Source organism: Gallinula chloropus (assembly GCF_964237585.1).
Source record: "Gallinula chloropus genome assembly, chromosome: 3".
NCBI classification, from domain to species: Eukaryota; Metazoa; Chordata; class Aves; order Gruiformes; family Rallidae; genus Gallinula; species Gallinula chloropus.
The window spans coordinates 29,272,784-29,290,673 of NC_140087.1; the positions used below are offsets into that span (position 1 = coordinate 29,272,784).

General features: G+C 41.6%; 1 protein-coding gene across 2 annotated transcripts in view; it reads right to left on the reverse strand.

The window, feature by feature from the left end:
• Nucleotides 1–17,890, reverse strand: part of TIAM2 (TIAM Rac1 associated GEF 2) — a gene marked incomplete at its 5' end in the record, with an annotated part of 93,573 nt that overhangs the window by 47,255 nt on the left and 28,428 nt on the right. Inside the window, 6 exons of one of the 2 annotated variants that reach the window (XM_084261523.1) lie at nt 5,965–6,225; nt 7,088–7,180; nt 8,151–8,229; nt 8,681–8,785; nt 11,450–11,617; nt 16,403–16,465. In XM_084261523.1, coding sequence (XP_084117649.1) covers nt 5,965–6,225; nt 7,088–7,180; nt 8,151–8,229; nt 8,681–8,785; nt 11,450–11,617; nt 16,403–16,465 — 769 coding nt within the window. Of the gene's footprint in view, nt 1–5,964; nt 6,226–7,087; nt 7,181–8,150; nt 8,230–8,674; nt 8,786–11,449; nt 11,618–16,402; nt 16,466–17,890 lie in introns of both variants that reach the window. The other variant, XM_084261524.1, reaches the window with a different exon arrangement.

Consider the following 17,890-nt stretch of genomic DNA (forward strand, 5'->3'; position numbering starts at 1 on the left):
TCGATCTTCAGGCAGATAAGCAGTCACGCTGCGTAGATAACTACGCTGCTTTTCTAGTGCATTGCCTCACACCACACAAAAAACACCGGATATCTGGTATTAGATCCACCAAACAAGGAGGAGACCAGCGCAGACGTGTACAACTAACAAAGATTAGGGCCCACAGTTAACAGGACTGTGGGTGTCTTCAGGACTCGGGAAGCTAAGAAGTCATATTCCCCTCTTCTGAGCTCAAAAGTTTCCTGTGAAAGAATTAAAATAAATTTATTTGATTCCTCACACACAGCACAATGAAGGCCGTGCCCCACAGCACGATGAAGACAATTTAAACGTCAAAAGAACAGCTAGGCAAACAAACAGGCCCTGATTTGGGAATAATTAGAAGTAGAAGCTGTGTTAGAAGTGTTTTTCAGTTGTTTTAGTTTTACTTTTGTTTATTAAATGCTTTGAAGGTTACACTAGAACTGCTACGAAATGCTTTAGAAGCTATGGGCAAACAGCAACAAGCAGAGTGGTCTGAGCCAGTGCTCCAGGCACAGCGCTGAGCTGCTGGAGGCTGCAGACCAGGCAGCTTCGCATCCTCCTGACTACCTCTTAAGAGGCACACCCAGGTCTTTCAGATATTGAGGTGGGGTTGGGGCTGGAAGTGGATGCAGGGAGTGCTACCTGGAGAGGCGTGCTACCTGGAGAGGCGTGCCCAGCAACTGCATACAGCCCTCTGCAGATCCAACCTCTGTCTCCATCTCCCTCCCTCAGCTTGGTGGTATCTGATGACGCTGAATGGAGCAAGGTTTTCTGAAGAAGCTGTGAATTGCAATTACACCTCACCAAGGCGCCTAAGCCATCTAGCAAAGGGTATTTGAAACAGAAAGTACGATGGATTTGAATCCAAACCATTTATAATTATGACCACATTTTAAGAAAGAATTTAGTCAGACCAAAATTAAACTTGTGGCCGGCTGATGGGCTGTGCTTCTACACACGCTTACTAAGATTAAAATCAGAAGCAGCTCATGTCTTGGGAAACTGAAGAGACACTTCCCACATCAGGGTTCAAACCACTAATCCTCCTCCTGAAACAGTTACATTTTGCAAAAATATCTCAATGTTGAGAAGATCAGGACCTGAAATGCCATTGCTTCTCTACAACCCCAGCTGCTTGTCAAACAGCACAAAGCCAGACTCACTCACTCAGATTCCAGCTGTGCTTTATACAACATGAAATTACTTTGTCTGAAATGACTTGAACCAGCATGCCCCAGACTATGCTGCTACATGGGGATCAGCACAAGAGGTGAGGGCAAAACCCATGCTCCAAAATGGCTAGAGAGGTGCTCTGTGGGAAGGTTGGCTGAAAGAGAGCTCACCACCTCTGATGGTAACTCACCTTGCAACCAGCTCTCCCCGGGCACCTGGTGCTCCTCACTCCTCCTCCTCCTGCTTACCTGGCTCTTGCCAGACCTCTGCACCCACTGGTTCAACAAACTGAGTTTGCAGGGGGGCGGACGGGAAAGAAGTTTTCTTCTTAATTAGCTTCATCAAGTGCTCCAGCAAGTGCCGCTGCCTGCACAAGGGCGGGACAAGAGCTATGGGGCTGGAAAGGAAGGCTAAGGCGGTGCAGGGGAGGAGGAGGAGCAAGCATCCCCCTTGTCAGCAACACTCAAGCCTTCTTCACCACCCCTTGGACCATACCTGTAGCCAGATGGGTCAGATGAAAACCCAGACCCCATACAGAAGGGAAGTGCCCTGGCCCAAAGATGAGGAGTACAACAGGCAGCAAAGGAACAGTATCTCCCTTTTATTTATTTAATAGTTTATTTCCCATTTAGCTCTCTAATGCACCCAGATAAATGTGTTTCTTCATGGAAACTTGTTAAAGCATATCCAAACTGCCATCCCCCACTTTTTCCTTTTTTTCTTTTAATCACAGAGATCTATTTACAAATTAGGGTTGATTTCAACAGTGTCAGCTAACCAGAAATGACAGCTTTTTTGGCAAAAACCCACTTGCTGGGGAGAAAAAAAATGCTCGACTTTGACAGCTACTCATATATTGCACTGGGTTTTCACACCTACTAGTACTTTTTGCTACTGTTTGAAAACTCTATAGATGTATCATCGGGCTGCACGGGAGTTGTCCTAGATATGCAGGTTTCAATTTTCATGCCTTTTCTGCTATTTATCCCTCAAATATCTGCGTCACCTTAAAATAAGGCATTTTTATCCTCCACAGTTGTAAGAATTCCAGCCCAGTTCCCTCATTTTTTAATTCTACACAAATATTTGTTTAATTTCCTTAGCATTGGAGCTCAGAGCAAATTTAGTTGCTCTGTTATTTGGCTTTCCACATTTATGAGTGCATTTTTAAAAAGTATTTCATTTCATTTCTTTTCCAGAATAAGCTTATTACTAGCTAAACAGCAAGCACATCACGTTGCCACATGGGAGATCAGATGATATGACCACAGCAGGTCCAAAATACAGCTATGAGGGTACAGCAACCTCTTGGAAAAAATGAATCACTCCCATAGAAAACTCCCTCAGAATGATTTTTAGGAGTGGCGGTGTCAGTGGCTTTGGAGAAAGTCAATCACTTCCCCTCTCTACAGCAAAGGCTACCAAAGTTTTCCACAAGATATAATTTGGTATCCTCATTGTAGCATGATCTGTAAGAAAAGACATCCATTCATCGGAGCTACACCAAGCAGTTATGAAACTGTAAACAAGTGTGGACAAACTATTACCACTCAGGTTACAAAGCCAGTGATTTAAAGTCAGTTCTGTTTTGCTTTTGCTTGGTGGCTGTCACTAAGCACCACACAGGGTATTACCACGTGACTCAGTGCTGAAAATTTCCATCTTTGAAGCACTTTCTACAAATTTTAGCTCATTAATCCTCATGGTACTCTAGACAGGTCAACAGAGTTAGTTAATTTTTAAAAACAGGAAGGTGACAGAAGAAACATTAAGGTTTTTAACTGCAGGTATGTACCTCAGGCCAAATTGTGCTTGATTTTTGGAAGAAGTCCCCCCCCTGCGCTGGCACTGACTTTCAAAGGCACTGATTTGGAAGAACAGGCCTAAGATGGACAAGCAAACGTCTGAAGTTATTTTTGAAAACTGTGGTCTTAAGCATGAATCACTCAACTCTACCAAAGGAGACAGACCAGTATTAAACACTGGATGTGAATTTAGGAGTCTCTGGCCTCCAAATCCCCGCTCAGAACATTAAATGCCCCCTCTTCTTATCTACAATCTTATTCAATTCCCAAGTAACAGGGCATAGAACAGTTAAATCCTTTATGATTATCTATTAATTCAAAGTTATGCCATTTGCTTCTGTTTCCATTTGAATCCAATCAGGTGATCAGACCCTAAGCACCAAATTCAACAAACATCAAAAGTCTTTCTCATAATGCTTAATTTAGAACTGTTTGTTCCCTTTCAGAGTAAAAGAAATCTTCCTCGGTTGCTTTTTAAGCAGAAAAGAAAATATACTATGTCCCTTTATCTGTTAGTGGTTACAGCATAATACATCCTCCAGTAATTTCCTAACATAATGGAATATTTGCACAGGTTGGAAATTTATCCCAGAGGAATGAGGAATCTAGTGAATGGACACATACATTTATGATAGTGAATACTCCAGGTAATACTGGACTATGATATCAAGCCAGCAAGCTGAATGATAGCCCCAGCATAATTATGTAATTAATTAGCTCTATCATAATTTTTGGTTTATGACACTAACTTTTATGTGCCACTAGTCAATTTAATGGCATTTTAAATTGAACTAAGGCCCCTGAGAGAGATGCCATTTACTGTACCACAAATCTTGTATTCAGATTTCTTTTAATCTGAATCTTTTCAAAAAGATGACCTAATAGAATTGCTTTATAATTAAATCAATTCCAACGGCTTCTCCTATGTGATTCTTTTTCTTCTCCCACTTTTAATTATGAAAAAAAAAAGTTCTAATCAGAAAACACTTGCCACCGTAATTTTATGCAAGAACCCGATTTCCCTTCCCGTACCTCTTGCCGCTCCCCTGGCACAGCAGGGCACCCCGGCGAGCTTTGCTGCGGAGCTTCACTAGCATCCCCCAGAGGCGCAGCAAGGGAACGGCACCTCTCACACTCGGGAAGCTAAGGCCAAATTCGCTCCTGTTCTCGTTTGAAAAACAGTCTCGGCGTAGGAAGGCAGGGGAGCAAATTCCCCACACGCTTTCTATTTCAGACAGCCTTTTGCAAAGTATATTCTGGTTTCATAAGATGTATTTCGGACGTGAAGTAAGATCAGCCATCATCTACCAGCCCCCTTTCCATCACCTACCAGCAGCCTGGCTGACTGGGGAAGTTCCACTTGACTGGAGGCTGGCAGAAGTTACGCCCATTTACAAGAAGGGTCAGAGGGAGGATCTGGGAAACTACAGGCCTGTCAGTCTGACCTCATTGCCAGGGAAGATCATGGAACAGGTCATCTTGAGTGCTGTGACGCAGCACACACATGACAACCAGGTGATTGGGCCCAGTCAACATGGGTTTATGAAAAGCAGGTCCTGCCAAACAAACCTCATTGCCTTCTATGACAAGGTGACTGGCTTAGTGGATGAGGGAAGGGCTGTGGGTGTAGTGTACCTCAACTTCAGCAAAGTCTTTGACACTTTTTCTCACAACATTCTGATTGAGAAACTGGCAGCCACTGGCCTGGACAGGTGCACCCTCTGCTGGGTAAAAAAATGGCTGGATGGCCAGGTCCAAAGGATGGTGGTAAATGGAGCTAAATCCAGCTGGAGGCCAGTCACAAGCCCCAGGGCTCAGTACTGGGTCCAGTCCTGTTCAATATCTTTATCAATGACCTGGATGAAATGATCGAATGCTCCCTCAGTAAGTTTGCAGATGACCCTAAGCTGGGAGGAAGTGTTGATCTGCTCAAGGGTAGGGGTGCTCCTCAAAGCAACCTGAACAGACTGGACCAATGGGCTGAGACCAACGGGATGAAGTTCAACAAGGCCAAGTGCAGAGTCCCGCACTTGGGACATAATGACCCCATGCAGCACTACAGGCTTGGGGGAGACTGGCGGAGAAGGACCTGGGGGTGTTGGTTGACTGCCAACTGAATATGGGCCAGCAGTGTGCCCAGGTGGCCAAGAAGGCCAATGACATCTTGGCTTCCATCAGAAACAGCATGGCCAGCAGGTCCAGGGAAATGACTGTGACCCTGTACTCAGCTCAGCATTGGGTGAGACCACACCTTGAGTACTGTGTTCAGTTTTGGGCCCCTCACTCACTACAAGAAAGACATGGAGGTCCTAAAGCGTGCCAAGAGAAGGGCAACCAGGCTGCTGAAGGGGCTGGAGAGCCAACCTTACAAGGAGCAGCTGAGGGAATTGGGGCTGTTTAGCTTGGAGAAGAGGAGGCTGAGAGGAGACCTTATTGCTGCCTACAATTACTTGAAAGGAGGTTTTAGGCAGATGGGTGTTGGTCTCTTCGCCCAAGTGACAGGTGATAGGATGAGGGGGGGAAGGGCCTCAAGCTGCACCAGGACAGGTTCAGATTAGACATTAGGAAAAAATGCTTCACTGAAAGGGTTATCAGGCACTGGAACATGCTCCCCAGGGAGGTGGTTGAGGCACCAACCCCAGATGTATTTGAGACAGGTAGGAATATGGTTTAGTAGAGGACAGGTACAGTTGGACTTGATGATCTCAAAGGTCTTTTCCAACACAACGGCTCTGTGAAGGGAAGGGTGGCCATGACTCTCCTCCCCCAGCATGGCATTACCTCTCTACATGCCACCTCCTATTTCCAGTTGAAAAGGATATGGAATATAAATAGAACTTAAACAATATGTACTCAGGTTTTTCACTGAGTCAAGCACAGAATTTTAAGCATAATCGAGTTTTTAAAAAATAGTGATATTGACAGTGAGATAAAACCAATGAAATTGTTGTCAACCTCTTACCATTTGCTGTGTTCTTTCTGAAGTTATCTAGAAACTCTTCCAGGAGCTGTGATTGGTTTGGAGGGGGCAACAAACTCTTTGGGTCCCTGGAAATGTCGCCATCTGACCAGGATGCACATAAGGGTTGCTGGGTCCCGTAATGGTTCATTCTCAGAGTGAGCATGACGCTTCTCTCTGAAAACAGTAATTCCATCTGTCTGAGTTCAAGATCAGACACAGCTTCTCCATTTATGCTCAGGATTTCATTGCCCACTCGGAGCCCTGAGAGCATGTGGAAGGAAAGAAGATGAAAATTTTTAAAAAGAGGGAACACAAACAAAGTCACAAAACAAGTTTCAGGTGATGCACCTTTTATTTTTGTGGGTTCAACTCAAATAGCCTAATCCTGCCACAAATCTATTAGAAGAGATGGGAGCTTCATTTGTGCTGTAGTTACACAGACAGATCTTACACCTACTTTGAGAGGTGTTACACATAGTACAGGAATTGAGTTGTTTCTTTTTAAAGATGCTACATAACTTAACCTAAACAGTTAGCAGTGACAACTGCTGCCTTTCAATGTCAGCAAGAACTAAGCTGTCATTACCCTCAGGTCACAAATGTAATTGTCTCTGTTATTCTGGGTTTGTGGCTCTTTTTCAGAGAGCAGAACTGCTGTGATCATGCTGTGCTGATGAAGAGAAGCCCTCTTTCTGAGCCATGCAACAGAGAAGGTGCTCGCAGAAACATATGCAGAAAACTGTTTTGAGGAGGGAGGCTACTTTTCATTGCCAGCAAAAGTGGAAGTGATGGGTCTTGGAGACTGACCAAGCCCATGAGGTTCCCCCAGTGTGAGCTGAACTCTTTCTCCAGCCTGTTCCTCCCTACAAAAACACTTGGTCAGATGGAGACTTTGTCTCCCAGGGTGAACAAGAACTCTCCCTGCTATACTGGAAGGATAATTCAGTTAGTCTGTGCACATTATCTTTCCTAATATCACATACTTTCCATGGTGTCCAGAAAGGAAAACTATGCATAATAAAAGCCAAGAACCATTTCAGACAGCAGTACTAAAGCTCCTTCATGTTTTGGGACTTTAAAAAGATAATGAAGTACAGTATTAAACATAAATACAATACAATACCTTCCTTGTATGCCAGTCCATCAGGGAGAACATCGCTTATAAATATACGGGAAAGATGCTGATTTTCATCGACTTGTGCTGTGACAGCAAAACCTGAAGTAAAAGAGGTTTAAATCAAATAAACTTTTTGGAAACATTTCTCTCTTATTTTGTGTATTTGGTAGACTCCACATTTCTTACGAGAACACACCCACAGAGCACAGAGAAGTTATCACAGTGTTTCTCAGTCATTCTAAGGCCTGTTAAAGTTAATAGGTCTTTTCAATTTCCAGGAAATGTCATGCTGTGCTGTCAAGAAAACAAATTACATTTCAAAAAAACATTTTCTACTTCAGCCCCATGTGACATTTCAATAGCAGACCTCATCCTTATAGTAAGAGTTCTGCAGTGCATCCATCAGACAAAGAGTTGTCTTAAACAGATCCAGAAACTGGAAAGCCAAACTATAAAGCAGCAAATCTATAAAGACCAGTGACTGAGACAGCCCAAAAAAAAGTACTTACACTGGCAGGATTGCAGCTAAAGAACAGCACAGAGCTGCATTACAAAGGTGTCCTTGCAAGGTATATAATTATTTCTAGGCATAACCGCCTCCCACAGATAAAAAGTCTGTCAAAATTTGTACCAAACGACACTCTGTTGATACTGTGCCAATGGAGGATCCAACTACAAAAAAACCTCCAGCAACTGAAAAACTCCCAAAAACCGAAACCAGAAAAGAAAGGGTAGACCTTGACCATGGCCTTGACTGAGACCGTTTGCATCATGGCAAAGGACATCAAAGGAGACTTGTCTTCTGACAATTCCTCACTTGAATTAATTGGCCAGTGCAACAAAATCAGAAAGTAAACCTTTCCCAAATGGAGACATAAGAAATGTGCTTGCCAGTATAAAGCAATCAGTTCTGGTCTTTGATATTATACCTCGAGTCCTCTGCAGACTCAGATTTTGAACTATCAAGGATGGCTCTACCTGCTCTCAGGTACAGAACAGTGCTGAAGAGAGAAAGTGAGCAATGAGAAAGAAGAGAGAAATTCCTGAGAACTGTTTTGGTTAAACTCACCAAAATCACTTATGTTTTCAGTCTTTGTAAGATGAATGTGATAAACATTTAACGGACAAATTTCTATTTCATCATACACCTGTTGGAAAAAAATCAGTACCAGAAGTCATCAAATCGTGAATTTGCAAGCAACAAACCCCAAAGGTCAAGCATGGGAAATAAGCACAGCAGTCTGTGCATCAGTAAAGAGCCAACACTTGCTGGCTTTACAGAGAGAACTCTGTTGCCATGCAAGGCTCAATGGTATCAGGGGGACTAAATGCAGAATAAACTAAAGATAGAAAACCCAGCCTGGAGTAGAGACTGACACTTTGCTTTTGTACCAGAAGCCCCACTTAAATCTTCTGTTTTTGAAGAGAGCATTTGTAGTGCCTAGCCAGCCAAATGACTGTGTGTATGAGGACGGCAGAATGCAATCCAGGAACAGCTTTAAATCCTTATTTTAGATCTAAATCACACATACTCATAGGTGATAATTCAACTGTAGCTACAGACATCATGAGGTTTTATCTAAAAGGAGTCACACTTTCCTGGTCTACTATGTATTCATATGGTTCAGGAGCACAATACTCAGTGTTTTCATCAACCAGTCTTCTGAGCTGTAGGCCGTAGTGTCTTGGCTCCAGCTGCTTCATCTAAGGAATAAAGAGAATGGGGTTTGGAAGTTGTTATTTATTTCCAGAATCCCAGAAGACAAAGAAGTGACACACATGTACAAAAAGCTCTTTAGAAATCATGCCAAAGCAATGCTCAACAAGTAGTTTTCTCACTATTTTTGTGGTATAAACAAAACTAGCTGCACTGCTTAAAAGATAAGATTCAAGTGAAATTTCCATTTTTCCCCTTACAATCCTCCCAAATCCTTTCACAAACACAATGTCTTGGTTACTAGATTAACCAAGCACCACTATGTTTCCAAAGATATCACACCTATTTTCTGTTCTTTTGAACTTACACTCACAACCAGCTTTTTCTTTTACTACTTTTAATGACTCAGTTCTGCTCAGCAACATTTTCTTCTGATGTAGAAAATGTATATGCATGTATGGGCTGTTAGGAGAGGAGATGGGATGGGAAGCAGGTTCCCTAGGGGTTTGCCTTTATTGGATTTTATTTTTATTGCTGGGTTTCATCTACGATCAGAGAGTTTCACCTATTTTTCTTCACCACGTGAGGTCAAAGCAAAAATCCTGTCTCAACAGGAAGTCAAAGGGAAATAGGAATATTCCCAAAGGATATTAGCCTGAAAGTGTCGAGCCCCTGATGGGAGTCTTTCTGAAAATCAGGATGCTGGTGAGACCACTGCACAAAACATTTCATTTTAGCATATTAATAGAGCAACATTTCTAGAACAGGAGGAAGCAGCGTTTCTAAAAGAGGAGGAATGACTGCATCCTTAGGGTTAATTAATCGCTTTAATGCATCTCAGTTTACACAATCTGAGTCTACTCAGTAACTAGTAATTACCTTACATTTTATTATATGTAGCAGTTTACAAGTTATGTGTGTTCTGTACAATCATGTCCAAATGCACAATTTCTTCTGTATGTGCTATCCAAAAGCCTCAGCTGGACAACAGAAATCAGAAGGGCACAAACCCCATAAAACATGAATGATGGGGATTAAAAAAAACCCCAAAACAACAACCCCTTTGAACTTTATCCTTATACGCATAACATTCAAACATGTTCTGTTAAGAAGATTCCTTACACTCACCAGAGCAGAATGAAAATGTAACAAGGAAAAGAACCAGGATAGATGAGGAGAAAGTATTCAGCATTAGAGAATGCTTATGAAAAGCTTTACACACACAATAGAAAGAAAAAAAATAAACCAGAAAAATGTTCAAGAAAAAACCCCGAATTATTCAAGACTAAATTTTCATGTGATACAGACTTTGAAAAATTAAAAGACAGCTTTAAAAATGTTTTGCAAAGACGGAGTAGGAGAGGTAAAGAATTTCCTTTTCAACTGAATTTTATGGTTACTCATGTTCTTTTCTCTTTCAGGTCTCGTGCGTGTCCCCGTCACTACTCCCGCCAGCGCCGGCTCTGCCGTGCCACCTGGTGGGCACGCAGGGTCTCAGGCAGCCCCTCCGCCGAGGGAAGCGGGTTTTATAAAGGAGAGCCAGGCAATGAACTGCTGCTCCAGGATTCGCTTTGCAACAGCAAAAGCTACGAGAAGATAATTTCTTCTCAGTGATGCCATGGAGACGAACTGTGACTTGGCTAAAGCTGTCTGCCTGTTTTGATCTTAAAAACTAGGTTTACCCCTAAAATTTTAAAAACTTTAATAAGTTTTTCTTTTTTTAACAACATCACCAGGTAGGAAGAGCCATTAAATTGGGTCTGTCTTTTCATCAGAAGCCTAAAAATCGATTAACCTCAAGCCAGATGAATGGGCTTACCTGAAAGTTCACACTAACCAATGCTAAAAGCCACAGCTGGATTTTGTACAGAGCATAACTCCTTTTTTTTTTTTTTCTCCTTTTCCTCCTGTTTTCCATTTACTTCTGAAGTAAATACTCTATATTTACTTGTTGTCAGAAAACAGAACTTTGGAGTAAAAAGTTAGTTTTTCCAAAATCCTTGCTTGCATAATTTAAGTGACTTGTATCAGGAAGTTAGCACTAAATTCAAGCACTGACACATGGAGGCAAAGGTGCTAGGTATGTTGTGATGTTCTAGAGGTGCTGGTCTTTCAACTGTAGACAAAATTGGTATTCCTGCTTTACCTTCACCCTGTCACTCAGTCTTCTGTCCTGAGTTCTATAGCAAACCCTCTCAAACTGCTGGCGGTCATTTTCAAAAGGGAACACTCTCTTTGAAATTCAGGAGAGCTGCTATTTAACTAAAAGCTTGGAAAGGTTTCTTTAAGAAGCAAACATACATGATAGCCTTTGTCACAGCAGTCTTAAGTATCTTAATCTCCTGGCATTACCCCAACCATTCCCCACTTTCTTCTGATTAATTTGCACAGAAAAAAAACAGTGTTTGCTGCAATGACAATGTAGAGTGACACATGCTGAGGTTTCTTACAGGTTGACTACCCTGGCAAACTGTCACCGCTTTTTAGGTTGTTCACTGTGCCCTGTCTCAAGCAACATTTCTCAAATACCTTTCCACAACCCCACTACATTGGGTACAATACATAAATAACACAAGTAAAGGAAACATAGCCATGTGCCTCAGTACACAGGCAGGAAGATGCTGCTATGTTTTCACTATTTAGGCATCCTTTGATATATTCTCAAGTCCACAGCTATTAACAAGGTGCAATCACATGTGAAAAGTTAGTACCTTGCACGCCAAAGACAAAACATCTTCCACCCTGTGCTCTGGCTTGAGGGTCAATGCCACTCCTTGGCCGTCACCGAAGTGAACATACGTCTGTGTTTCCCAAGCACTCTCCTTCTGGATGCTCTCTGGCACCGAGCAGTAGACATTGAAAAAGTCATCAACTTGCTGCTGGAAACAAGGGAGAAATGTAAAATGTATGTGGATGTTGCAAAATCAAAAATGACAAAACACCCAAAAGCACAATCACATCGGCAATTTGCAGTGGATATGTCTTCAGATACAGTACAGTGTATTGCCCCATGGTAAGACAGGGACAAAGTATTGTTACCTGCTCTCATTCACTGTCAAAGACTTGATTGTTTTGAGATCGGTTTGTACTTCCTCTGCATTCCCATTACAGACTTCACGCCTCTATCTCATATTAATTGTTGATTTAACTCTAAGTGAAAAGATGCAGCTACCTGATATTACAGTGCAATGGGAATAAATTCTCAAGAACTAACTTCTACAATTTTACTGAATGCATGTAAAAAAAACCATAATTACTGTAATTTTGACAGAAAATGATGATATAGTAAACTTCCAGCAGAGAGCACTGTGCAGCAAGGCTTGCCATGACATAATGAAGGACTAAAGCGGGAATGAAGTGTTCCTATTCTATTTACAGTTGAAGAACATTCTGTTTCTTAGGTAGCACAGGGTATTTGCCTGTTTACCATTTTGCTTCACATCCACCCTTGTTCCAAAGCCACTGGGCTTGATCAAATAATAACATCCACCCTGAATAAATTCCCTGTTGTTTTCTCACCCTTCCTTTTCACACTTTCTCCCGTACTGCACTTCGGTCTACACATTTCAAAGGGAGCCACACAAGAAGAAAAACACTGAGCTGTTCAGAATGTGGTGTTTCACCTATATATTTGGGTCTGCCTATTCAGCACGTCGCTTAAAAACCCACATCAAGGCATTTAAGTTTATGCAGAGAGGGTCGCTTAATTCTCCTTACGGCCAATGCAAGGGGACAATAACCCTGTAAAGTGACAGAACTACCACCGAAGACGTATCTTAAGATACCCTGAGCTCTTCTCAGGAGTGCCTACCTCCCTACTTAATGTGGGGTTTTTTGTAGCCTTGTTTGGATTAGTGGTGGGGGGTTGTTGCCTACATAGAGCCCCTTGATTATGCAATTCTTCCTCCTGGCTCTGCAGGGACACAAGCTGTGCTGGGGAGAGGGGGGCACTGCAATTAAAAGCTGCAGTAAAATCACTGCACAGGGACTGCCTCCCTTGCTGCAGGCTGCAAAGTTATTGACAACAATCTACCAGTAGCAACAGAGACCAATATTATTTTGCTTTTACAAATAACAACCATGGCTGTGAAAATGAAGTAGCAAGCAATCCTATTCAGGTAATTACTAAACAATGCAGAAATTCAGGTTGCAGCCATCCCAGACTATGGCACAGTAATAATTTGTTTATTGATGTCAGAGTAATGCTGGGTTTGGCAGAATAATATTAATGAACTTATAGCATTCACAAATCTTAACTATCTTGCTCAACTGTCCCTTGTAGCCAGTTGAAAATGAAAACTCAATTAACAGATGTCCATGGAAACTCTACTGTAACTATACATTAGAGAAATCCTGTTATGCTGCTGCAATTAATGGAGTGATGAAATCTGCACCAGGTGAAGTTTCACCTGGTTGGCCGTGGTTCCAGACTGCTCATAACACCGGTGGGTGTTGAAGAAGATCATTCCCACAGAAGCGTGGTCCTCTCAGAAAGTGCTAAATCAAATGCCTGGAAACAAAAGCCGACCTCCTTCTGCAGTGTAAATAACAGAAAGGAGAAAAGGCAAGGCAGACAGGCTGCAAGAGTTGAGCAGGAACAAGTCAGACTGAATTCTCTAGTGACTTCCTCCAAGGAAAACCAAAGCTACATATCCTCAGCTAGGGAGATGCTCCCAGCAGCTCAGAGGTTTGTAACTACCTCAGTGGTTTACTGCACTATCACCGTAGTTCTTCAAACCTGTCCCGCAGAAATAAATCTCACTATTGCCAAAGATAAAAACAAAACTAACCAAAAGCAGAGGATGAAGGTGATGAGAAATAGGTTTAAGGCCGCCTTCTTGCAGAAGCTTTTAAGACAGGACATAAAGTTGGGCATCAAGTATAAGATGCTTTCCTTGCCTTGCCAAGTACACTGGTGCTCAAGCATACGCCTTGAGATAAATTTGCCTCTGTTATTCAACATGACTGTGTTCCTTAACTGCTGTCAAGGTACCGCTGCTTCATCCACATTTTCCATCTCAGAAAATCTGACATGAAGAAATTTTTTTTCCTGTTATGCCTGCAGTGACTAATTCTACAATAGTTCATTCATTCATTGCCACATAAAGTTATAACAACCCATCCAATTTTCCAGAAATAGGCGCCAGGATTTGCAAACTGTCACACTTTGTGCCACAGGGCTGCTTCAGGACCAACAGGTTACTTCATAATTTCCCCCCCTCTATCTGCCTCTGTTTTTATCATCCTTTTCAGGGAAAATACAGCTTCTCTGGCAGACTTCACTATTCGTCATTTACTGCACTTCTAAGGTAGCATTTTATAAAAGTTTTGATGCTGGATTTGTTTTGTGTTGTTTTTTTGTTTTCATTTGAAATCAGCCAATGAAACCAGGCTGATGCCAAAGTAACGGTTTTCAGCGTTGTGATGAATCATTTCTGAGTTGTCGTATGATTCATCAAAATGTCAGGATCTTAAAAATGCCCACGCTATATTTAATTCCCATTTAAAAAATGGTTTTAGAAACAAGGTTGCAATAAAAATAATAATGATAATGTTTTTCTAGAAGTAAGGTTGAGCTCCAGAGCTCTGCTTCAGCACCTAAATTGGGGTGGGGTTTTTTTTGGTTGGGTTTTCTTTTTTACAGTCTTGAAACACAACCCTGCTAAACTTTGTGAAAGCTTGGCCCAAAATCTGCAAGGACTTCGCCCCCACACCATCCCCCTTTACCCAGGGAGCAGGGCTGTGAGCATCTGTCTGAATTTGGAGCAGGCTGCTTCTACAGAGGAACACATAAAGTCCTGTTGCAAGAAGCCAGACTATGTCCCTTCCCCAACATGGCACCAAAGGGAGAGGATTTCCTTCTGCCTGCTCCCTTATACCCTCAAAACCTTTCTCTGCCTCCTCAAAAAGGTTCAGGAAAAGCAAATGCATTTACTGCACCAGAGGACAGGAGACTCACAGCAGACACCACCATCAACCTCCCAGCCCTGATGAGGTTGGTGCTAAACTCAGGGACTGGCATTGCAGACCTTTGGGAGAAACCTTCAGGGGATACACCCGGAGATTTTGCCTCTTCTCAGGTACAAGAGGGACCAAACCTTTACACTTTTTTGACAGGGATCAGACAGGAACAAACTGTTTACTGTCTCTGAGGTGGGAAGTGGATGCCATCTCTCACCACACCCAGTGGTACATTCTGGAGGAATTTTTAAGTGTTCTCTACAGGACATCTGAGATCATTTCACCCAGAAATCCCTCCAAATTATATTTTGAAAAGAGAGGAGTGATTTGGTTTAAATACTTTCCCAACCCAGGACATAACAAGCAAGTGGTCAAGTAACCAAGGGAATTCAAGTATTTCAAAATAATTCTTCAAAGAACAGACAAAATGTGAGGATACTTTCAGGAGGCAATGCACCATTATATAGGATTAGTTGCTGTCGGTGGGAGATGCCTCTCTCAGTGGCATAACTTCTGCATCATTATATATTTCTTTTTTACTTAGCCATTAAATGAATGCACTTGATGAGAAAACAAACCATGTAGCACATAATGATATAAAAACCCGACACAAAAACCTATGAGAAATGATGAAATTTGTCCAAACCTTCCTCATGAGACTCATTATAGCTCTTCATTACAGTTGATCACTTTCAAGAGCAATATTTCATTTTAAAAGCAGATTTTGACTTTTTGTCTAATACCTGGTAAACAAACTCAGCTTTTGGGGACCTCTACTGTATTACAATTATTTTTAAGTCTTTCAAGTTCTAAACTACATTGGGGTATAGCAGGCAACAAAGGAGGAAAAGGAACAAGGGGTAGATGAGAAGACAAGTACCACTTTGGGTCCGGCACATGTTGCCATTGAAGAAAGCCAGCTATACCATACTGAAAACAAAGTCTGTGCCCAAGACCTAATTTGAAATTTTTATTTAGAGGCTGCACAAGCCTACCGAGGCAGGAGGAGTCGGCCTGTGTAAGCCTTGCAGTACACAGACATCACCCAGTGGTTCTACATGCATATGATCATGGATTTTGGAGCTTTGCTTCCAGACCAAGGGACAGGGACTTATCCCTGGGGAAGGTGCAGGAGCTAAGAGCGATTGTGACTCGTGCCAGGCAGCAGCTCTCCTCCTCCTGGGCACCAGAGAATATCTCCTGCAGCTATTTACTGAATAAAGCAGTTGAGAGGATGCCACTTCCCCTTCCTTTACTTGGGAAATCTCCAGCTATGTATTAGCTTGCACTTCTCTGCTGGTATGCTCCACAGACTTCAGTTAGGCTCTGTTTACCTTTATACTAAAAATATACAGGTTCTGTTAAAGTGGGCAAAGGGGAAAAAACACACCTTGGGTTTTGGCATAACCATGAAGGGTGATTTTAAACAAGATCAGTTTCAAGTGTGTCAGACAGTGTACATACTCTAAGGATTAGTGCTGTGAAGAAGCTTCTAGGGATTTCTTTTTTTCTTTTTAAGGCTACCATGCGTGTTCAGAAGCTTATGTTAAAGTAGTTTCATTAGCAGAATTATAATCCTGCCATCTAACACTAACTGCATTTTATGAACCTCTGTAGGGTTTCTGAAACAGCCTCATCACACACTTCATGAAATACATTCAGGAAAAATGAGACAGTGCACAATGAGGACAGGCGTATCTTACCTCAGCGGAGCTGGCTGAATTCTGGACACCAGCAAATCCATGTCCTCCAGCTGAATCAAAAATCTATGAAAATATTACAGATTGAAAAAAAGCAAAATCAGTTAAAACAATAAACCCCTTTGTTCCTTATCTGTGTTAGGTAAATTCTTTGGAAAAATAAAAATGAAAACTAAATGAATATACTTCAGCCTGGAAAACCCCAGGGATCTTTTTGTACTTTTTATCACTTTGTTCTGACTAGAAGTATTAAAGAAATACAAATCTCCCTCTATAAAGAAAATTTAAGCAAGTTTTCTCTTTCAGAATGCATGCACATTCACATCAAAACACACTTAAAAGCATTCACGTCCTTGGTTTTTCCTATCAACTGTTTAGCAGTAAGATTAAAGTAATTTACCTTCAAATCATGCGCTATGCTCAAAGTTAAAGTTTCACCCTTTGGGATACCGTTAGGTATAGATACAAATCTCGTAACGATTTAAAGGAACTATTTGAAATTATTACTGTTGCTTTCTAAAACTTCTTACCCTACAGTTCTTCATCTCTTCTAACTGAGCAGTTAGCTTGACGCTATATCAATGGAAACTTTTAGCTTAGCTTTAAAGGCATACTTGACCCAAACCCTGCACTATTAAGTAATGAAAATAGCTGACTACTGTGTCTGCTTTGGAAGTGATGAAAGAAGAAACTGAGACGTACGTTCCCCATCTGTTTTGAAAGCTTAACTACTAGTATATCACAAAGGCAAATAAATAGTGTTTTTAACATCTCCTGCAGTCTACAAATCAGGACAATATCAAATTTATATCTCAGTTTGGTTTTTCTTTTCTTTGGTTTCGTTTTTTTCTAGCAAAAGCCTTTTGGATAATCCAAAACAACAAACTCTCTTAAAATTTCACACAAAATCCAGTTTCTGCCAACGCAAATAAAGGGCACCGCTTCTGAACTTCCTCTTCCTTGTCTCACCCACAGATGTAATCGAAGTATTTTACTGTTTATGATTTCTCAAAACAGTTTATCATTTAGACACAAGAAAGCAGATAAGCATTTAAGAAACTGAGGATAATGTGAGCCTAGACATCCCCCATCTGCTACAGTGAAGTTTTATTAACTGATTTGTAAAACACTGAGCCATTTCACTAATGTTTATGAAAGCCTCCCAGCATAGAAACTCTGAATCATTTTTTTATTAATACCGTAAAATTAAACTTAAGAAAATTAAAAACTTCTCTGTCACAATGATGTTCAGGAATATACCGTCTTATTTTGCAGCTAGGGCACAGCAGACTAAAACATACCAGCTCCAGTCAAATGAACTTTAATTAAATCCAAGGAAGCAAGACATTTTTAACTTATTGTTTGACACAGACATCGCAACACAATGAGCAGAGAAGTGAGCTCCTCTGCTCTGTTTAATCCAGTTTCCCATTGGGCTCAAAGAGACAGCAAGAAAGGCACCCTCAGGCCTATTCTGGTTTTGATATACAA